At 53.3% G+C, this 21,980-nt stretch overlaps 1 protein-coding gene across 13 annotated transcripts in view; it reads right to left on the minus strand.

The window, feature by feature from the left end:
- Window positions 1-21,980, minus strand: part of ANK1 (ankyrin 1) — a 243,289-nt gene that overhangs the window by 26,847 nt on the left and 194,462 nt on the right. For 9 of the 13 annotated variants that reach the window (XM_063668702.1, XM_063668704.1, XM_063668696.1 and 6 more), the window contains exons 23-37: window positions 20,188-20,284; window positions 18,804-18,882; window positions 17,445-17,542; window positions 17,132-17,356; window positions 15,966-16,120; window positions 15,394-15,605; window positions 14,701-14,905; window positions 13,926-14,022; window positions 13,469-13,697; window positions 11,276-11,401; window positions 11,029-11,148; window positions 9,310-9,388; window positions 8,955-9,029; window positions 6,964-7,095; window positions 5,045-5,191 (exon numbers count right to left, since the gene is read on the minus strand). In XM_063668702.1, coding sequence (XP_063524772.1) covers window positions 5,045-5,191; window positions 6,964-7,095; window positions 8,955-9,029; window positions 9,310-9,388; window positions 11,029-11,148; window positions 11,276-11,401; window positions 13,469-13,697; window positions 13,926-14,022; window positions 14,701-14,905; window positions 15,394-15,605; window positions 15,966-16,120; window positions 17,132-17,356; window positions 17,445-17,542; window positions 18,804-18,882; window positions 20,188-20,284 — 2,076 coding nt within the window. Of the gene's footprint in view, window positions 1-5,044; window positions 5,192-6,963; window positions 7,096-8,954; window positions 9,030-9,309; window positions 9,389-11,028; window positions 11,149-11,275; window positions 11,402-13,468; window positions 13,698-13,925; window positions 14,023-14,700; window positions 14,906-15,393; window positions 15,606-15,965; window positions 16,121-17,131; window positions 17,357-17,444; window positions 17,543-18,803; window positions 18,883-20,187; window positions 20,285-21,166; window positions 21,191-21,980 lie in introns of all 13 variants that reach the window. The other 4 variants (XM_054499717.2, XM_063668703.1, XM_054499718.2 and 1 more) reach the window with 1 other exon arrangement.

Raw genomic sequence — 21,980 nt, forward strand, 5'->3', positions numbered from 1 at the left:
TGGATGTTTTTGTATCCCTGTATGCTTGAGCTTTGTTCTATTATGCAGTTAAGTTACTTGGAAGCAGTTTGATCCTTTTGCATTTTGCTTTCAAATTTTATCAGGGAGGACTGGAGCTTTGGGGGTTAATTTTTCCCTGTTTCTGAGATGGGATCCTTCTTTGTCCCCTGAACAAAGGCTGTGAGAGATCAATTGGGAATAGCTTGCTAATACTCATCTGAAACTTGTGGGGGACCCTCTGCAGGTCTCCAGAGTGTTCTATCTGTGCAACTGTCTCCTCTCTGGTGCTCTGTCTTGAGAACTCCAGCTGTCTTGGTCTCCCTGGACTTTCAAAACGGTAAGCTAGACAGCTGTAGGGCTCACTTCATTTATTTCCCATGCTTTGTGGATCATGTCCTTTGTTATCTGATATCCAATGTCTTGAAAACTGTTGTCTCATATAGTGTGTCCATTTTTCAGTCTGCAGTAGTTTCAAGCAGGAGGGTATATCCGGTCCCTGTTATCCCGTCTTGGCCAGAAGTGGCACACATTGCATCTGACACAGCTCCTTGGATTTGGCTGGATGAACATTCCATCACTCCTTGGAATTGCGATGAGACTTGAGAACTGGGAGAGGGCAGCTTTGCAGCCACAGAACACTTGAGGCTCATTCATGGGTTCCTTTTGTGACTTTCCCACCTTGAGACTTCCATGGCATTTGCTTTAGTGGAATTTCACCCAAATAAAGATGTAAGGGGCCGGGCACGGTGGCTCATGCCTATAATCCCAGCACTTAGGGAGGCTGAGGCGGGTGGATCACCTGAGGTCAGGAGTTTGAGACCAGCCTGGCCAACATGGTGAGACCCCCGTCTCTACTAAAAATATAAAAATTATCTGGGTGCGGTGGCAGGCACCTGTAGTCCCAGCTACTCGAGAGGCTGAGGCAGGAGAATCGCTTGAACTCGGGAGGCAGAGGCTGCAGTGAGCCGAGACCACACCATGGCAACAAGAGTGAAACTCTATCTCAAAAAAAAAAAAAAAAGTATGGATACAGAGAGCACATGTACCACCTCTGCAGGAAGTCCCTACTTGTCTTCACTCTGGGACTCCTTCCCTGGTAACAGCATTTAGGGTACACGCCCAGCTGCTCCCTCTCCCAGCCATGCTGGCTGAGATCCAAGGCCACAGGTAGCTAGCTGTACTCCTGGTGCTGGTGGGGGTCACTATGAAGCTGGAGCAATACTTGTAGAAGCACAAGTGCATCCTCATGAGGAATATCTCACAGGTCTGGGGTGGACCAGACCATAGGCAGATCCACTGGATCCCCCAGGGTGAGTTCCAGAATGTCTGTCTCTCTGGTAGTCTCATGCAGCCCCACCACACCTGGGTCACCAGCCCCTCCCTCAGTCTAGAGGCCTCGTCTTGGGGCTACATGTTGGAGAAGTCAGGTAAAAGGCAGCCACACATATTGGTTTGGGGCAGCATACAGTCAGGTGGTCCCTCCTCATTCCAGGTCACTGCCCTGGTTCTGTGCTGACCCAGAGGTAATAATCGTCCTGTTAGCTCAACGTCAGCAGCAAATGAGGCAACAGGGGTCATCAGACAGCCTCGTCCTAGACAAGACCACACTTCACTAGCCGCAGTTGTGAAGAATTGAGGGAAATAAAACATGTTTTATTTCCAAGCAGACATTAGTTTGTGTCTGATTTATCAGGCCAAATGGAGCTCACACGGGTGTGAGATGATCATTTCTCCTCTCATAAGGGAAGTCTGTTTTATTTTCAGAAACATGCTATTTTATTTTGGCTCTATAGGCCATGCTTTCTTCATGTTTATTCCCAGGGCCTGGGCAGTCCTCTCCTGTGTGGGAGAAGCACACTGGCCTTTTGGCCTGAGCCCCTCTGCTCTGGCCAATTAAGGCGCTGGTGGTGAGCAGAGCTATGAAGGGAGAGACAGCCTCAGGCTTCTAATTCCTGGACACCACCCACTTATGTCGCACTCACAGAGCTGCCTATCACTACCCAGAGTCCCAGGGCCTCAGAAAGAGGCTCAGACATGCAGAGGGACCAGGAAAAGCACAGAGGAGCCAAGGTCCGACTGTGGGCATCAGTGCATTGGGCTGGGTGGGGACCAGGTCAGGCCATCACGAGCCCTGCCCAGGGAAGAGCAGAGAAGCTGCAGAGCGTGTAATGCCCCCCCACCCCCTTAGACCTCTGACTGTCCTGCCACCTTCTCTCCAGAACACAAGGGCACCCAGATGAGGGCCAGACTTTCTGGGGCAGGGAGGAAGGCAGGAAAAATATAAAGAAGCTGATTCTAGACAAAGCAGGGCATCGGTGCATAAGTCTGCTGGGGCCAGGGGAGGGTGCATGGGGCACAGAGCTGGGTCTACCGGGGACCTGCCAGAGAGGGTGTCGGGGACTGCTGAGGCTGCACAGAGCAGCCAGGAAGCACGGAGCATTTGACTGTGACTATCTGAAGTCAACTACTCGGGAGAGGGCTCCCTCAAAGACTTAAGTGCAATCATGCCACTCTTTGGCCAGAACCCTCTGATAGCTTTCCAGCTCACTCCAAGTCAAACCCAATGTCCTCATGACAGTCTATGGGTGGGCTCCGTGTCACCCCTCCAGCCCCCACGCCTGCCTTCTCTCCCACTGTCCCTTTGCCCCCGCCTCCAGCCCCGTCCTGTGAACGCATCAGGAAAGCCCTCTTCACACTCCCTGCTCTGAAATCTTCCTCCTCAGTGCCGACGCATGGCTCCCACCTCATCTCCGGCAAGTCCTCGAGTGCCACCCGCTTCTTGCACCATGAGTCCCCCCGGCCCCGACTCTGGTCTGTTTCTCCTGCACCATGCGTGGTAACTACTGGTGTGTAATACAATTCCCCACGTGGCTCTCCTCACAGGAGGGAAAAGCTCCACGAAGGCAGAGTTTTGTTTTGTCTGGTTGAGAACAGGTATCTCTCTCCTGCCTAGCACAGTGCCTGGCATGTGGTTGATACTTGAAAAATATTTGCCAAATGGGCTGATCCCCTGAAGCAGAGCCCTTTCAGCAGACATGGAGTGCACAGGCCCAGTCCCACACAGGAATTGAGAACCACTCGGGCAAGAATGCCTCAAGGCCTGGTGGGAGCTAGGGGTCTGTGGCCCGGGGAGATGCTCACAGATGCCCAGGTCTGTAACTGTGAATATTCACACTCATGCGGTTCTGGTGGCCTGTTGTCCTGTAGGTGCTTAATCAGGGTACAATAAATCAAAAGCGCGCCCCTCTGACTTGACCGAAAGTATGCGCTGGGTGTCAAAGAAGCCTCGACACATGGGAAGGGAGAGGAGATTTGTCACCAGAATTTCCCCAGGTTTGTGGCCTCCCTCAACCGCCCTCAGCCCACTGAGCTTCTGTAAAGCTCTGGCCAGGTCCCCTGAGGGGAGGCTGGAATCCCCAAGGGGGTGGACTTGGGGAGTGGGCTGGGCACACGCAGCAGGCAGCACCACACAGCAACACCCGTGCACACACACGCACACATGTATGCACACGCACACACATGAAAGTGCACGCACACACATGCACACATGCACATGCACGCACACATGCACACACATGCACACACATGCGCACACACACGTGCACACGCGCACACACACGCGCACACACATGCACACACACACGTACACCCATGACACGGCCATGAGATGCGTGGGGAGACAGGGCTGGGGGCCATGACATGCATGTGGACGTGGCCGGCTCTGCGCCTGCCGAAATGGGGACAGTGGAGACAGTGGAGACAGGCAGCACGATAGCGTGAGTGCACAGAGGTCAAGATGAGGTCAGAGGCAGAAGAGAGGCGATGGGACGTGATCAGTAGATGGGCCCTGCTCCCAGGATGCGAGATGGCACACTTCAGGAGACACAGGACGCGGAGCAGGGGACAGGGAGGGCTCAGCGAGCACAGGCTCCCCTGGCAGGGGCTCCATGCCCAGGCCCACCTGGGACTCGCCCTCAGCCGCGCCCCCAAACCGTGTACCCAGTCACAGGTGCCCACCCTCAGCCTGGGGGTGGCGGGGATGGCCTTTAAGACGAGGAGCTTGAGGAGCATACACATCACCATGCAGGCATCCAGGGTGACGCGTCAGCCACCCGAGGAAGCCATGTCACAGACATGGAAATTTTGTTTCAAGGTCTGTAAGGAATTTTAGGGATCCAATCCAACTTGCTGATTTTACAGAAGGGGAGAGGGCTCATTCATGCAGGGAGCTGACAGGAAGGAAGGGCCTAGAACCCAGACCTCCTGGCCGGAGAGTGGGGCCTCGCTGTTTATGTGCCCGCTGGCCAGAGAGGGGGCAGGCGAGGAAGGGGTTGCGAGGGGGCCTGGCCCAGGAGTGGCAGGGGCTTGGGGGCAGAGGTCATAGCCTCCTGTACATCCTCTCCTTGGGCTGGATCTCACGGGGGATCCCTGCCACGCTGAGTCACATCAACAAAGAATGAGGGGAAGGAGATGAGATGATAGAAAAGGGGGAGAGGAAAAAGCAGAGAGACCCGGCTCCAGGAAGAGCAAACCGCTCAGTCCCTAGAAGTGGCCACAGCAGGATTTGTAAAACACCGTCCAGTTAAACTCCACTAGACCTTGGGCCAGGAATCTCCATGCCCTCTGCTTCCCAACCACTAACTGTTTTACAGATGGGGACACTGACACCCCAAAGAGGGCCCACGCCTTGCAAAGAGCTACCGGAAAGTCTGCAGCTGTGTAGGGGCAGTCTCTAGCTGGCGGCCTCTGACTCAGCTTTTTCCCATACACCAGGCCCTGTGGGGACGCAGTTGCTGATGGCAAGGGCCTGGGGGCCATTCTGCAGGGCTGCAGAGGCTCAGGCGGAGGTGACGCCCACCTGCACAGGAGCAGCCATCTCTCTCTCCTTCGCCTCTGCTTCCCCAGAAAGGAGGAACTCGTTACTGACAAACCAGACCTCCCACCAATGGGAGGCAGAGCAGGCTTTGAGGGATGACGTATTGTGGGAAGGGGTTATTGGTGCCGATGCCTGTAGGGCAGTCCCCCTGGTCCAGGTGACACTCACCATTCATCTGGGAGGGTGACAGCGAGTAGTCGCGGTCGGTGTGCCGCCTGTCTGGCTTCAAGTTGCGGCTCTGTCGGCCGGAACCCTCCAGCATGTTCACGATCTCGCCACGGTCGATGCTCTGCAGGGCTGTGCACAGATTCTCCACTATGGGCGCAGAAGAGAGATGCACGTTACTCCAGGCCAGTGAGCGAGGATCACATGGGCTCAGAAAATGGGGCCAGGATGAAGATGGAGAAAGGAGATAATTTTTTTCAGAAGGTGGAGGCACCCTCTTTTATTAGAATCAAAACAAACTTCCTCTTGGGAGAATACTTTTTACACTTCAGCAGATCTTTTCCAAATGCTAACAGTGGGCAGTTATTTTATTTATTGCTCTCTGTTACCAAAAAAATAATAAATTATTTTATTTATTGGTCTCACTCTGTCACCCAGGCTGGAGTGCAATGGGGCAATCTCGGCTCACTGTCCACCTCCCAGGTTCAAGCAATTCTCGTGCCTCAGCCTCCCGAGTAGCTGGGATTACAGGTGCATGCCACCACGCCCGGCTAATTTTTGTACTTTTAGTAGAGACAAGGTTTTGCCATGTTGGTCAGGCTGGTCTCGAACTCCTGACTTCAAGTGATCTGCCTGCCTTGGCCTCCCAAAGTGCTGGGATTATAGGCATGAGCCACCGTGCCCGCCACAGTGGCCAATTTAAAAGTCTAGAAAGACTGTTTTATTATTATTATTATTATTATTTTGTAATCTCAGAGGAGTACTACAAGAAAATAAGGATGAGAATGACTAGATTCTGTCCTTTTGAAATTCTTGGTCCTTGCCAGATGATTTGAGATGCAAATGTAAACACTCAATTTCCGCTTAGTGGTTTTGAGTCTGGGAATCTGGTTGAGGAGGAGCTGAAAAGAGAATGAGGCAAAGCTCCCTCCAGGTTGGAGGAAGCTCCTGGGAGAATGAGAACTGGTTCAGACTGGGGTCCAGCTCACCCAGACTGTGTCCTGAGAGGACAATACTCATTTGCTTGGGAAATTCAACAGGAAGACCTCAAAGATGAGTCATACACCCTGCACAGATGTTGTCATCTAGGAGTCCTGATGCAATTTTTTTTTTTTTTTTTTTTAGAGTCAGGATTTTGTTTGTTGCCCAGGTTGGAATGCAGCAGTGTAATTGTAGCTCACTCAGCCTTGACCTCCCAGGCTCAAGTGATCCTCCTGCCTCAGTCTCCAGAGTAGTTAGGACTACAGGTGTGTGCCACCACATCTGGCTAATTTTTTTTTTTTTTTTTTTGAGATGAAGTCTCGCTCAGTTGCCCAGGCTGGATTGCAGTGGTGCAATCTCAGCTCACTGCAAGCTCCTCCTTCCGGGTTCAGGCCATTCTCCTGCCTCAGCCTCCCAAGTAGCTGGGACTATAGGCGCCCGCCACCACGCCTGGCTAATTTTTTGTATTTTTAGTAGAGACGGGGTTTCACCGTATTAGCCAGGATGGTCTCGATCTCCTGCCCTTGTGATCCGCCCGCCTCGGCCTCCCAAGGTGCTAGGATTACAGGCATGAGCCACCACGCCCGGCCCACACCTGGCTAATTTTTAAAGGACTATGTTACACAGTCTGTTCTTGAACTCCTAGGCTCAAGCAATCCTCCCACCTTGGCCTCCCAAAGTGTGGGGACTACAGGCGTGAGCCACTGTGCCAGGCCTTGCAATTTTTATCTTATTCCAAGGATGTGAGAAAGGCTGAGGCCAAGCTTCTCTGGTCATGCCTTCAGGCAGGACTGCCTGGAAGACCTCCTGACGCGAGAGGTGCGTGCGTGAGTGTGAGAGAGACAGAGACAGACTCAGTGTCATGAAGGGAATTTGAAGGAAGAACTAGTTTGGTGGGGAGGAGGTCCTAGGACAGGCTTCCTCAGTGGGACGGTACTGACTCTTTGCGTTTTGGCCTTCACGGATGACCCAGAGGTTCAGCAAGGCCACGCTCTGCTCCAACAGGGAGTTGGGATTTTCCACTCGGATCCTGTTGATGTCTTCCACACTGAACTGCAGCTCCCGGGCCAACTCTGCAAGCAAAGAACCAATAGCAGACGTGAGCCATGCAGGGGGCCTCCAGCACACAGGCTGGGTGGGCACTGGGGTGTGAGGGCACCCAGTGGGGAGCACAGGGAGCTCTGAGGCAGCCTCCTTGTGGGTTTGGTCTTCCTTCTTATCAAGAAATTCCTTATGAAATGCCAGCACCTATACCTTTATATCCCCAGAAAATGGAAGAATGGGAGGGGTGCTTGTTAAATAGGTCCTGAATGACTGAATGATCAAATGTCCTTTCTTCCTTTCGTAACTTCCAATATGAGATGACATGACCTCTCAGCAAGGTCAGCAACTTCTGCAAGGTCACAGAGCCAGCGAGTCCCTGAGCCAGGAGGCAGCCGTACCTGCCGATTCTCACCTCAGCGCTGCCTTGACTACGCCATGCCCTACTGCCGAGAACCAGTGAGAACAGAAATGGACTCCTGAGCTTATGCATCTTCAGGGAGAGGCATTATTTACATTTAAAATGAAAATACAAGTTCCCATCTAAATGTAAGGCAATAATGCAGACTGTTGGCCAAAATCCCCCATTATTTTTATTGTTATTTCTTCAGAAGGAAAATAGCATTAGAGTCTAATTTCAAGGATGAAGAAGACTGGGGAGAAAGTGATGGTGAGAATCAGAACACGCACATACAACACAAATGTGCACACACTCACAACACATATGCATGCATACACACACGCACACACACACCCCCTGAGCAGCCAGCAGTCATGATTAAAAGAAGGAGCCGTGTCTGAACTTCTGAGTTTGTCACACTGCCTTTCCACAAGTTATTGCCAAAAGGTTTCTGAGTGTGTCTAAAGTGTTCTCCAGGGGAAGCGAATGAAGGGAGTCCACTCATATAAAAGCTAACAAAAAATAAGGAGGGGAAGGGGAAGCCATCTCAGCATCAACAAGAATTGAGCGCCGGGCTCTGGACAGAAATACAGTTATAATTAAGCATTCACCAAGCTGCGCTTGGGTCCTCTTCTTTGTTGCTCAAAGCCACACAGTGCTGGATACTGACCACTTGCACCCCCATTGTTCCTAAAGACAGGGTTTCTGACATTAGGCTTCTGTTTAAGGATCCCTTAAGATGGTTTTCAGATTCCCAGTTCCAGCAACCACTTTGAAGGCAGGGATCAGCACGAGAACGTAGCTTCTTCCTGTCCCTGTCCATGACTTCACCCTGCACTCTCCAACCAATCAACCACCTGCACACTCCAGCCACTCCAAAGCCCTTAACAGCCCCAGCCCTGAACTCCTCCTTGGGGAGATGGATTTGAGGTTTCCTCCTCCCTCCTTGTTTGGTGGTCCTGTGATTAAGCCTCTTTCAACACTGCAACCCCATGTCTCCATGTGTCTTGACTTGCCACTCACATTGGGCAATGGACCTGCTGTGGTTACACAGGGAGAATCCAGTTCTAGGGTCTGTGGTTGGGCACAGCACATTCTGAGCCTTCACTTTATTTGCCCACCTGTCTCCCTTAAAATAAGATCTACCCCGACGGTTGGCAGGACTTCTGCGAGATCCAGCCATAGCCACAGACCACAGTGAAATATGTTGAGACTTGCCCTTTCCTTCCCTCCTTTTCAAGGTCTCCTGTAAACTCAAAAGCTGATTCTTTCTTAGAAAAGAAAGTCAGACAGAGATGGAGGCAGGGGGTTCCCCCTTCATTGGCACCCAATGGTGTGGCTTGGGCAGCAGACCCAGCTCAGACAATCACAAATCAGATAACCCATGGGTGATAAAAGGAGGGTTAGAAATGCCTCATTCATTGCTCATTACAGGGGAAGAGGGTAGGTGAGATGGACAAAGTGCTTTTCTGCCCCCAATTCCCCACTCACCTGCCCAGCTAAGACCGAGGTGCTCTGAGATAACAGCCATCTTCATCTCTGCCTGCTCTGTCCCACTGAGAAAACCTGGGGAGAAGCATCAGATTTCATTTAGTAGCCAGGGCAGGACACAGTTGACAGGCCTGAGGACACGGCCTGTGATGGATGTGGCTTCCGTGTGCACTGGGGTGACTGTCTAGACTCTCTGCAAGATCAGGGGAAGACCCGAGTCAGCTCTGCAGCAGCTTTTGGAACTGGCTGAGCGAGCGGCACTTCAGCAGAACCCTCACAGGGCTGCGGGGAGATGAGCTCACGCCCACCCTTCTTGGGAAGGGAGCAAGCATGCATCATCACACAGAGGCTGTACCTGGTGTGGACTCGCTGAGAATGCTGTATCGCAGGGCCAGGGGCGTCGGGGTCCTTCTCCTATCTTCGGCTCCACTTCCCTGCAGAAGAAGAAAGGGTGCTTTGGGTTTTGGACTCTCCCCACCTTCCCAGAGAAAGTGATCTGAGCACCTATGCTGCAGGGGTGTGGAAGGCTGACCCCAGTCCTGGTAAACAATCAGTCCGTTTCTTCAGGGACTTAACACAAAGAGTAACACATGGGAGGAGCGGGAGTGAAGGGAAGCTGAAGAAACACACATGCGTTATTAATCACAGTCGTAATAACGGCAAGCCCACGTCACCCCATCACCTGTGAGGCCCTATTTAATGTTCACAGCAACCTAGGAGGTGGGTACTGTATTACTCCCATTTCATCAATAAGTAAACTGAGGCATAGAGAGACAAAGTTCCTTGCCCAAGATCACCCAGTTAATATGCGATGGAGCTGGGGTTGAACTTAAAACGATTGTTTTTCTTTTTGGATTTCTTTCTGCTTGAAAGACCCGTTTCTGTACTGCCCTAAGGCCTTAACATCACAGCCCTGTGGAAAAGCATCCAGACGTTTGCCCAAGGCTGCAGAAAAATATTCTCTCTCTTTTTTTTTTTTAAGAGCCAGGGTCTCACTCTGTCTCTGAAGCTGGAGTGCAGTGTGATGGCACGATCACGGCTCACTGCAGCCTCAAACTCCCAGCCTTAAGTGATCCTTCTGCCTCAGCCTCCTGAGTGCCAGGACTACAGGTGCATGCCACCATGCCCAGCTAATTTTTCATTTTTATTTTTTTGTACAGACAGGATCTCACTATGTTGCCCAGGCTAGTCTTGAACTCCTGGGCTCAAGCAATCCCTTGCCCCAGCCTCCTAAAGCACTAGGGTTACAGGCATGAGCCTCTGCGCCCAGCCTGAAAATCCTCTTTTGAAAAAGAAGTTGGTTCACCCTCATCTCACGCCCAAAAAGAAAAGAGAGATTGAGCCATGGACTTATGAATGTAACCTTGCTTCTTTCCTAGTTTAGCATGGAAGGCTAATGATTAAAACAACAACAACAACAGCAAAACAACACCAACGAAAACCACGGAGACGGTCAGGAGACGTATGATCCCTCCAAAGTCCCTAGCAGAGGTGGTGACTGGGATACTCTTACAGGTATCGACAAATGAACATACGTGGCCAAGACTCCTTTGCTGAGCTCAAAACCCTGGGTGTTTGCAGTGGCTGAGGACACCAGGCTTCCCTTCTGTGAGGGCCTAGCACCCTGGGAAGATAAGCAGGTAGATGAAAAAGCGGCCTGAGAGAAGCCGTGCAGGGGCTGGGAGACCTTAGCAGCTCTCCTTGGTGTGAACCTCGGAGGCCTCAGGCCAGGGACACCGAGGCAGATGCCCTTAGGGCCCCTTGTCATCTTCACACCTAGGGAGCCCAGGGCCCACAGCATGAATGTGCCCATCACCATCTGATACCAACATTTGTTCTTCCTGTCACATGACCAGCGCTGCACTGCAAATTACAGAGAGGGCCAGGGCGTGGTCTCCCCGCCAGGCCACAACATGAGCATGTGGAGGAGAGCTCAGCACCTTTGCATGCCTCGGGGGACTCAAAGGTTCCACCAGGAAGAAGCCCCTTGGAAGTGCTGGACCTGGGGTCTGTTTGGGGACCTCCTACAGGGAACCCGTCTCGGGCCAAGGCTCCTGGGCAGGTGCCAGCTCACCTTGGCGCAGGGGGGCATGGTGATGTTCAGGTGGCAGAGAATGTGCTGGGTGTCCTCATACTTCATCGCCTTGCGCAGAAACGACAGGGACCCTCCCGGCTCTCGACTGCTGTCCCTCACCTAAACTCAATCACACAAAGGAGAATTCAGGGGCCCTTTTCTAGGCCACCCGGCTGTCTGGTTTAGAGAATTCTGCCTCCCCAACTTTCTAGACCCAGAGGAGAAGTCAGCCAGAGGGCGCCGGCACCTTTACAGGCATGGCCAGACGGTTCTCCCGAAATGACTGGAAGTGGAAGCTCCGCTGCTGGGCAGCTTTCTTCACAGGCACCAGGTTCCCGGAGAGTTCTGCAAACAGGGACATTCCTTCCAACACCTGCAGGAGAGGAAAAGCAGATACAGCTTGTCAGGGAGAGAAGGGCCCAGATGTCCCTCCTTCCACCTTCGGTCCTTCCCTCTCCAAGACACACCCTGCCTCAGCAAGAGGCATGCGGGTGTGTGCTGAGAAATCCACTGTTTGTTTTGGGAAAGGCTTTATTTCCAAAATTGTGATCAATGACGCATGCTTCCCGACTTCAATAGATTTTGTAATATGTAGGGATCTTCAAATATCCCTGAGATGTTGATGGGAATTGCTATCAAGTATTCCAAACCTTCACTTGAATATCATAACATAGCTTCTGAAAACAACAACAACAACAACAACAACAAAACCCTAGTTCTGGGCTGGGCATGGTGGCTCACGCCTGTAATCCCTCCACTTTAGAAGGCCATAGTGGGAAGATTGCTTAAGTTCAGGAGTTGGAGACCAGCCTGGGCAACATAGGAAATCCTCGTCTTTATAAAATTTTTTAAAAAAATTAGCCAGGTGTGGTGGCATGTGCCTGTAGTCCCAGCTACTTGGGATGCTGAGGCAGGAGGATCACTGGAGGCCAGGAGTTTGAGGCTGCAGTGGGCTATGATGTCACCACTGCACTCCAGCCTGGGCAACAGACTGAGATCCTGTTTCTAAAAATAAAACCAAGGTTCTGTTTTTATGTCTGTCCAAAGATGCTTTGTTCATGAGAAGAGCTGGAAAACACTTGCTCTATTTTAATCTCACCCATAATAATGATCCCTACTGTGTATATAAAGCTTTCAACTGAGAAGTTATCATTAACTCATTTGACAGTTGAAAAAATTGAGGCCGAAAGAGAAAAACCGGCTTGTCTCGTTAGTGCCTAAGACAGGATTAGAACCAAGTTTCTAGTCCTGCACTTGTTCTCTGGGGCCCTCAGTCTTCCCCAGGAAAACTCAGTGCAGATTCTGAGGCTTAGATCACTGCTGGCTTACTACACATCTTAACCCAAGTGCGTCTCTTAGGATCAGTAACTGGTTCAGACATAGCCCCCATGCCTTCACTCTTCACATTATCTGTCGAGCCCTTTCCTCTGCCTCCTCACCTGGGTGTTACTGAAACCCTAGCACAGCAAGTCATGGTGTGGACTCTGGGGCCAGAGATGACCTGGATAAATCCCGTCTCCACCACTCACTTAGCTGTGTGACCGTTGGCAAGTTACTTAACCTCTCAGCCTCAGTTTCTTAATACATAAATAAGGGATAATAAAGGTACCCATAAATATGAGAATTAAATGAGATTATGCAAGAAAAGCACTTTTAGTTATTTATTTAATAGAGATGGCATCTCATTATGTTGCCCAGACTGGTCTCAAACTCCTGGGCTCAAAGCACTCCTCCTGCCTCAGCCTTCCAAAGTGTTGGGATTACAGGCGTGAGCCACTGAGCCTGGCTGGCACTTTTGTTTGTTTGTTTTTTGTTTTGTTTCCTGCCCCCACCACCATACCCAGCTGGCTAGCACTTTTTTTTTTTTTTTAAACAGAGTCTCACTCTGTCGCCCAGGCTGGAGGGCAACAGTGCGATCTCGGCTCACTGCAACTCTGCCTCCCGGGTTCAAGTGATTCTTCTATCTCAGCCACCCGAGTAGCTGGGATTACAGGCACGTGCCATCACGCCCGGCTAATTTTTGTATTTTTAGTAGAGACAGGGTTTCCCCATGTTGGCCAGGCTGGTCTCGAACTCCTGACCTCAGGTGATCCACCCGCCTTGGCCTCCCAAAGTGTTGAGATGAAAGGCGTGAACCACTGCGCTCGGCATGGCCAGCACTTTTAATAGTCCCTGGTGCACAAGACCTTCGGCAAATGCCAACTCTTTTCATAGATCACTGGACCAAAAGCCTGCAGCCTCCTCTGAGATGTGCATGGTGGCATCTCTCTCCTTTCCTGAAGCTTCTCTAAGATGCTTCTCAAGAGGGGTCTCAAAGAGAGACAGCTGTGGAGCCGCTCGTCTACAGAGGGAGGACTGCCTGCCTGCACCTGGCAATGGTGTTCTGGAGAAAATGGCAGGAGGGTTTGTCCCAGAGGCGGTACAGGGCCCAGCCCCGTACCTCTATGTCCCTGCTCCGGGCCACCTCCACGAAGTTCTCATGCTGCTCCAGGGTCTTGTCCACTTTATCATCTGTCATGCAGTAGCAGCGCAGGCGCCCCTCTCGGGGGTCATTCATCTTGGCAAAGATGACGAATTTGGCCATGTAGGGCACTGCAGTGAGCTCTTTGTACAGCAGGGTGGCAAAGTTCACAGCCTCAGCGGTCCGAGGACAGTCCGACAGCCAAAACCTAAAAAGCAGGGCGAGTTATGTGTTCCCAAGTGCCCAACAGAGAGCATCTTTTCCATCCAGACGAGAGCAGCCCGTGAGCCATGCCGTGGCTACTCTTGCCACACCTGTGGTCACGGAGGCTTCCACGTGGAGGGAACAGTGAGGGAGCCTCAGCCTCAGGCCTGGACAGCAGCACAGAGCCTGAGGACGGCCCACACAACGCCGGGCTGGGCTGGCCTCGTCTCACCTGGCGGAGACATTGGTGGTGAAGTTGGCGCACTCGTTGGCATATACAAGTTTGGTGGTTCCTGTTATGTCTTCCCACTGGGCTTGGTCTGTTCCTCCTGTAACACCGGCAGAAATGGGGCTGGGGACAGTCTTCAGGACGTAAGCATGGAGCTTACTAAAATGCTAAGGCCCTGGTGTGCAAGGTGAGACTGGGTGAAGCTCACTTTGTCTGCAGCCCTGGGCACACCTACCCTCACCTGCTGCTCTTCCTCCTAGCAACTGGCATGCCCCTCCTTCTAGGGCTTGGAGGGTTCTTCCCCAGTGGCATGGACTTTTTTTTTTTTTGAGATGGCGTTTCATGCTTGTTGCCCAGGCTGCAGTGTAGTGGAATGATCTCGGCTCACTGTAACCTCCGCCTCCCAGGTTAAAGCAATTCTCCTGCCTCAGCCTCTGGAGTAGCTGGGTTTGCAGGTGCACGCCACCATGCCTGGCTAATTTTTGTATTTTTAGTAGAGACGGGGTTTCTCCATGTCTCGAACTCTTGACCTCAGGTGATCCACCTGCCTCGGCCTCCCAAAGTGCTGGGATTACAGGCATGAGGCACCGCATGGGCATGGACTTTTATGCAGATGCATCATCCTTCCATCTCTTGGAAGAGCACCTCACTCCCGGGGAAGTCAACAAAAACTAAGGGGATTGCTGGCCTCGCCTTCTTGAGTCACCCCACTACTGTGTTCCAGAAGCACTGTAGCAGCTGGCCGAGAACACAAGTCTGAGGCAGGGGCCCCTCTCACCAATGACGCTGCAAAGCAGGCGCAGGCTGGTGGTGTCTCCCTCCCCGCTGTCCCTCGGGTTGTCGGTCCAGGAAGGAGGTAGCGGGATCCGAAGCCCAATGGGGCGGTGGAACTTCCGGCGCCGGGGCTCCACGGTGACAATGGGGCTGAATGTGGCCTGGTTGCCCAGGAGCTTAGTGACAAGCTCATCCGGGACAGGCTGGGCCTGTGAAATGACAGAGGCAGGACACTCAGGCCCAAGCAGGAGAGGAGCTAGTCAGACGGGAGGCAGCTCCATGCCTGGTGAGAGTGGCCGTCAGGACACAGGGTCCCCCCTGCTGTTGGACCACAGAACCGACATGGTGGAGCTTGCCTTTCTGAGCCCTTTCTCCCCTTCTCCTCTGCTTCTTACTCCCAGGGCTGGTGCATCTTTGCTCGCACCACAGTCAACTCCCGGAGGTCATGCGGTTCCTGCATGCCGCACAGACCGGGCCGTGCAGCTTGATGGGTTACCAGGGGTTCTGCAACTTATCAGGGAGCTTCCACCTCACCCCTTCCCACTCAACTCTCCTTTGAGCTTTAAACTCAGATCTCCACTGTGCCATTTCAGAGCACCAGACAAAAGTGTGGGGATGTCCTGGGGAAGAGGGTGGCCTTCCCGGAGGCCTGGAGTTCAGTCCACCCCCAGGATCTGGCAGGGAGGAGGGCTGTCACCTGCAGAGCCAACTTCACTCTCTTGGTGACGGCATTCTCCGGGAACGTTGCCTGTACCAGGGGCACCAGCTTGCTCTTCAGGGAGCCCCCTTCGGGACCGATGGTGTCGTAGTCCTGGCAGAGTCGCGACATGATCACGAAGTACAGCGGGAAGTCGGTGGTGATGATTCGGCACACCCTCTTCTTCTCCAGCTCCTCCAGGCTCCCCAGCTCTGGAATCACACACACAGGCCGCCACCCCGGTCACATCAGGCACAGGTTCAGGACTTCCAGGGGCCCCAGAGCCTCCTTGTCCCCAAGACCCAGTGCACACACCCTCCCCAGGTGCCGGGCGGCAAAGTGGCCAGAAGAAGTGCCCAAGCCCAGAGGCCCAGCAGAGCAGATGTGGCTGCAGGCAGCAGCTGAGCATCCCCTCACACATCCTGGGGACCCAGGGCTTGTCCACACCAGGCCATTCCCAGCCTCTTGGGGCTTCCCAAACTTCAGGTGGCCCTCAAAGACCACCTTTAAGGTGCAACTCAAACCCCTCTTCTGCAAGGAGGGGACCCAGCCCTGGGATCCCCCACCCCTACCTTCATCCATCCCGTTGAGGATCTGATCCAGGTAGCTCTCTCCATAGCGGCTCCTGTGCTCCTTCCACACAGAGCCATTTTCACTCCTCAGAACCACGAGCTCGCGGTCTCCACGGCCATGGGAAGCAAAGTGCGGGATCTCCACGATTACAGGGCTGAGGCAAGGACACAGTGGTGGCGGGGAGGTGCTCACACAAGGCAGGCGGGGCACAGGGAGGGATGGGGCTGCCGGCTCCCACCCAGATAGATAAGGCGCTTCCACAGCCACGTGGAGGCCCCACCTGCAGGCAGGTCTCTAAGTGGACCAGACCCATGGGGAGGTCCCCAGGGCTTCCCATGGCCCCGCTTGCTCCCCGCCAGGCCTGCAGTGACAGTGAGGGCAGGGCCAGTCTCATTTCATGGGAGCTCTGCTCCCACAACCTAAAGATCCTGTCCTGGCACCTGATTCCAAAAATCCATCTGACATCCCTAGACGGGTGACCTCATCTATCAACTGGCCATAATGACATTTCTTTCAGAGGGACACTTTGAGGACAAAGAAAGGTCAACGAGAAAACTTGCTGCTTTGCAAATGGTGGTGACCGCTCTGAGGGGCCAGGAGGGTGGACAGAGGTAGAAGGCAGGGCCTCCTGGTCAGGCCTGTCCCCACATCACACCCATGGTGCCTGAGGGGCAGCAAAGCTCCAGGAGGAGCCCAGGCTGCTTCAGGGGAGTGGAGCACAGGCCTCTGGAGCCGGGTACTTTGCTCATCCTCAGGGGAAACGGCCAGGGAGGCTGTCTTCCTGGGGATTCTCAGTGCATTAAAGGTCAGACCCTCAGGCCTCAGAGTGGCCTTGTCTCTAGTGTCACAAAATATTTAAGAGTTGTTTTTTTGGTTTTGCTTTTTATTTTTTACAATGACGGGGTCTTGCTATGTTTTCCAGGCTGGTCTCAAACTCCTGGCCTCAGCCTCCCAAAGCACTGAGATTACTGGCATGAGCTATCGTGCCCGACCTGAGATGTGAGAGTTGTAAGCCCTCTCAGGGCTATGGACACCTTCATGTGTTAGGAAAAGTCAGGGAAAGGGGAGGGGCACCCAGTTCTGTTTCCCCGTCAGGACAGTGGAGACGGCGTGGCCTCCGTGGCACAGGAACAGGTGAGGACACGGGCTGCCTGCGCACGCTCACCTCAGGAACTGTGCCCCCGTGGGCCCCAGCGCGATGATCCTGCTGGCCAGGCCCTCCTCCTCGGCCAGTGGGGGCGGCGTGCTGAGCTTCTGGGGCTTGACCAGGCGGCAGGTGATGCGGGTGGGCGCTGCGCACGTCCGTGGCGGGATCACCACTCGCAGGCCGTTGTGGCGACTTCCTCTCATGGAACCACCCCGGGCGTCGACCATGAAGCTCACCAGAAACCTAGGAGTGGCGCAGATGCACGTTGGGCTTCCGCATCCCCTCTTGGAGATGGAGACAGGAGTCCCCGAGCCCTGCGCCCGCCACTCACCCTGTATGCACCGGGCTGGCCACCGGGCTGATGTTGTCTGAGGTCTCGGTGGCTGGGCTGCTGGGGATGAGGGAGTCCTCATCATACTCTTTAGATGCCTGGGGAGAGAGAAAGGGTCCTCCTGTCCCACCTCCTCCCGGGCCGGCTGGATGCCTTGCCAGGGTGTGGAGGCTTGGAAGAGCCTTGCCGCCAGAAACCAGGTGCCACGTGGAGAAAGTGCTCCCACGGGACCCCACTGCCCTGTGAGACAAGGCCGTCCTGGGGTTTGAAAGGAAGCGCGAGCGTCCTCCCACCTCCGTGCCTCTCCTTGGCTCAAGACCCTGGGACAGAGCCTTGGAATGGGTGGAGCCAGTCCTCACTGTTCAGCCTGGCTCCAGGCCCCAGGCCCGCTGCACCTGCTGCAGACCCGCCCCCTTCTCTCCAGCTCTGCCCATGGGGAGCCCTGCTCTCAGCAGGCCAACTTCCTCTAGGGTGGGCACTGCATCCCAGCACCGTGACCGCCTCGCCAGTTAGCTGTGGGCGGGCTACCTGGACATCTGGAGTCCACGAGGTGAACACAACAGACTCCTGCCCTTGTGGGGCTTCCTGCCTCCTCACCTGTGCAACAGGGACTTGCCTTAGGGTAACGCTGCAACTACAGGGATGCCAGTCTGCCCTGGCACAGCCAGCAGGACCTGAACCCGGCCTTGGTGCTCTCTAGATCTTCACGTTTGCTTTTCCCCCGGTCCAGAACGTCCTTGTCCCTTGCCCTTGTTGATCTAATCCTCTCCACTCCCCACGTCTCACCTCCTCCACAGATGCTCCCAGCCACCTTGGGGCTGGCTAGGGCCTCCCTGCTCTGCACTCTGTGAGCACTCACACCACACAGTGGAGCACTCCCCCGCTCTCCCTCCTGGTTCTGTGCTAACTGGGTTCATGCGTCCGAGTCCACTCTTCCTGGTTGGGCCCCGGCTCCCAGGAGGCAGGTGTCCACCCCTCCTGCCCAAGCCTGTCCAGGGTGCACAGCAGGAATCCAGTAAACATCTGCTGGCTGGAGTTCCTACCCTAGGCCAAGAGTCGAAGACAGTGGGCTGGTCAAGGACCTGCTGGTTTCTCACTGCTGCTGTCCTGGGCTGCACCCAAGGACTGCGCCACCACAGGAAAGGGCGCCATCTGACCATCTCTCCCAGATGCCGCCCACCCAACGCCACCAATGTTGCACCATTATGAGGCGTCCAAGCGTGGAATGCCAGTTGGACAGTGAGGGGCGTGTGAGCTATTAGTGCCTATTGTGCTACGTACGGGCCACCCCTCAACAATCACTGTCCCAGGGTACTCATGCCCTCCATGTGGGGAAACCACAGAGAAGGAGCTTCTCACCTGCTCTTGCTCTTCTGACCTGATCACCACTGTCTCAGGTGTGACACAGGGAATCCTGGGGATGGCTGGAGATTCCACCCTGCGTGCCAAGAACACCAGAACATCACAGGGCTGATCCACATGTGCACACAGCTTCCTCTTCCTCTTGCCTCCAAGCCTCTCCCTCCGGCTTTCCACTCTGGAGCCTGACTGCGCTTCACAACCTGGTGGAAGGACCGCCTCCTCCTCCATGAAGTCCTCCCCAACGACTCCAACCTGCACTCGTCACCCCTTTCTCTACCTTTAGAACCTGTTGACAGAATCTTCGCTCTGGCTAGCGATATATCTTTCTGTGTTGCTACATGACCACTTGGTGTGCGTTTCGATCCCACCAAATGAGTCCGCAAGTTGCTTATGGTCAGGGTTACAGCTCTGTATTTCTTTCTAATAGATGTCCAGCAAATTCAATGGAGTAAATGGCCCCATGGTTTCACTCCCTGCTTGTTCCGTCTTTTCAGAAAACACCTAGGGCTCAGTGTTTCTACAAAGTCGTCGATATTAGATTGCTTTGCAAAATGTCCCTGTGTACACTGTGCCCACAGTGAGATAACTCACAGCAGTCACAGGGGGAAATGAGAAATGTGGTCCAGGCAGGCAGACCCGGATCTCCCCTGGCTTGTACCTAACATACCTCAGGGGCAGAGGTATACAGTCAAGAGTTCGAGCTTAGCCTGGCAATAGTTTCTCATGTGAATTGTCCTCAACTTTTTTTTTTTTTTTTTTTTTTTTTGAGATGGAGTTTTGCTCTTGTTGCCCAGGCTGGAGTGCAGTGGTGCGATCTTGGCTCACTGCAATCTCCGCCTCCCGGGTTCAAGCAATTCTCCTGCCTCAGCCTCCTGAGTAGCTGGGACTACAGATGCACGCTGCTATGCTCAGCTATTTTTTTGTATTTTTAGTAGCGACAGGGTTTCACCATGTTGGTCAGGCTGGTCACGAACTCCTGACCTCAGGTGATCCTCCTGCCTCAGTCTCCCAAAGTACTGGGATTACAGGTGTGAGCCACCGCGCCCGGCCATCTTCCTCAACTTTTGGATGAGAAGTTGAGTGTGGATAAGAGGGAGAGGGGGTGTGGATATAAGGCTGTGAATGAGGGGAGCCTGGGAGAGGAGGGGAGCCTGGAAGAAGAGCAGAGAGGCATCCAGGCAGCACGGTGTGAGGGAGGCCTCCGCCTGCCCTAGTGGCTAGGGTGCAGAGCTAGCGCATCCTAAGGTACAAACCGTCTCTCTCTGCGGGCAGCGTGCCCAGCGCCTGGCCTGCTGTGCCCTTCCTCCCTCTGGAATCCCTGCTCTGAGCCACAGGGCTGCACCTCGGCACCCCCGGGGACCCTCCCGGGAGCACTGCTCACACTTGGTCTAGCTTCGGCACAAAATCCAGCAGCTCCTTCTCTTCATCGACATCCCTGGAATCCTGCCTCTCAGCCTTGGAGCCGATGAGTTCTTCCCCTGAAACAGCAAGAGCTCAAGTGAGTGACAGGGTAGAGGAAGAAGAGTCCCTCTTTTTTTAAAAAAGCTCTGTTCCTGCTATGCCTCTGGGGGCTTGCTCCTGAGGAGTGGGGAAGGTCTTGATGCTGCAAGGAGACTGGGAGCAATGTCTTTGCCCAGTCCTGGTCCTCCAGCTCTGGGATAGAGAGCAGGGTAGCCAGCTCCTGACATCTTAGATGCCTGAGGCTTTGCAGGAGGCCAAAGACACAGCCAGAAAGAACTTTGTTCGCTTAGTTCCAATTCAAAACAGCCCTTTTAGCTGTGCAATGGCACCAAAGAAGGAACTGCTACTGCTCTTTTCCACTCCACACCAACAGAAGAATAAACTACAGTGGAACTGGACCCACTCATTTCAAAGGGCTGGAGAATTTTTTGTAATCATGGCAACTAAAACCTCATTACTTCCAAAGCCCATCACAAAGAGTTTCAAACTAGGGGTCAATCGGCTGCCTGCACCTCTGACTGCCTCTTTGTTTCTCTCTCCTAGCTTGAACTGGAGCTGGAGCCCCGGCCCTCGACCTTGAGGGGTCATTCATTGCTACCCAGGAGTGAGCGCCATGGCTTGTGATCTGGAGCTGACGGAATGGAAGAACAACAGCTCATGCAGTTATGATCACAAACACGGTGGCATGGGCACAGACACAGAGATGGACAGGCAGGAGCTGCCCGCCAGGCATGGGTCTCATGGGTGTGAATTCCCTGGTTTAGCTGAGCTCCTGGCTCCAGATTATTAGCTGTCAGAGGAAGATGGAAAGCAGGAATGGATTAGTGAGCATCAGGGTTGCTTAGGGTGAAATGCGCTCTAGTGAGAAAAGACCACAGGAAAGAGAAAGTGTTTCATACCCATTATAGTTATATGAGCAGTTCCTGGAAAGCAAAGGAGAGCAGAGTTGAAAGAAGGACCACATTGAAGGCAGTTAAAGTGAGAGGCATATATTATCCAAAGGAGCACCAGAAGCTCTGCTTCTCTAATTGACAAAGTTATACAACCATGAAATTATCCAGATGGAAGGGACCACTGAGCTGATCCAGCCCACCCCACTATTCAACATCCCCAGAGTTGAGGATCCTACTACTCAACATCCCCATCTAATTGGTGATGAAATAAGGTTTGCTGGGGTTAGGAAAAATACTAGAAGCATTCTGTAGTTCATACAAGCTGAGAGTATAGTAATTTCTTTCTTTTTCTTTTAGAGACAGGGTCTTGCTCTGTCACCCTGGCTGGAGTGCAGTGGGGTGATTACAGCTCACTGCAGCCTCAAGCTCCTGGACTCAAGCAATCCTCCCACCTCAGCCTCTGGAGTAGCTGGGACTACAGATGTGCACCACCACACCCCGCTAATTTTTAGTTCTATTTTTTTTTTTTTTTTGTAGAGAAGGGGGTCTCCCTATATTGCCCAGGCTGGTCTTGAACTCCTAGCCTCAAGCAATCCTCCAACCTCGGCTGCCCAAAGTTCTGGGATTACAGGCATGAACCCAGGCACCCAGCCAGCCTATAGTAATTTCATAATCACAGAAATAACCCAAAACCTACTGACCCACTATGTGGTCAGAAGTGCAGCTTAAAAGGCATTCTCACAGATTTTGAATAATCCACTTAGTATTCGTTCAAAGCACAAAGAAAGAACCAGGCAGAATTTTATTACAGTTCCTCATG

The sequence above is a fragment of the Pongo pygmaeus genome, chromosome 7, assembly GCF_028885625.2.
Source record: "Pongo pygmaeus isolate AG05252 chromosome 7, NHGRI_mPonPyg2-v2.0_pri, whole genome shotgun sequence".
Taxonomy (NCBI): domain Eukaryota; kingdom Metazoa; phylum Chordata; class Mammalia; order Primates; family Hominidae; genus Pongo; species Pongo pygmaeus.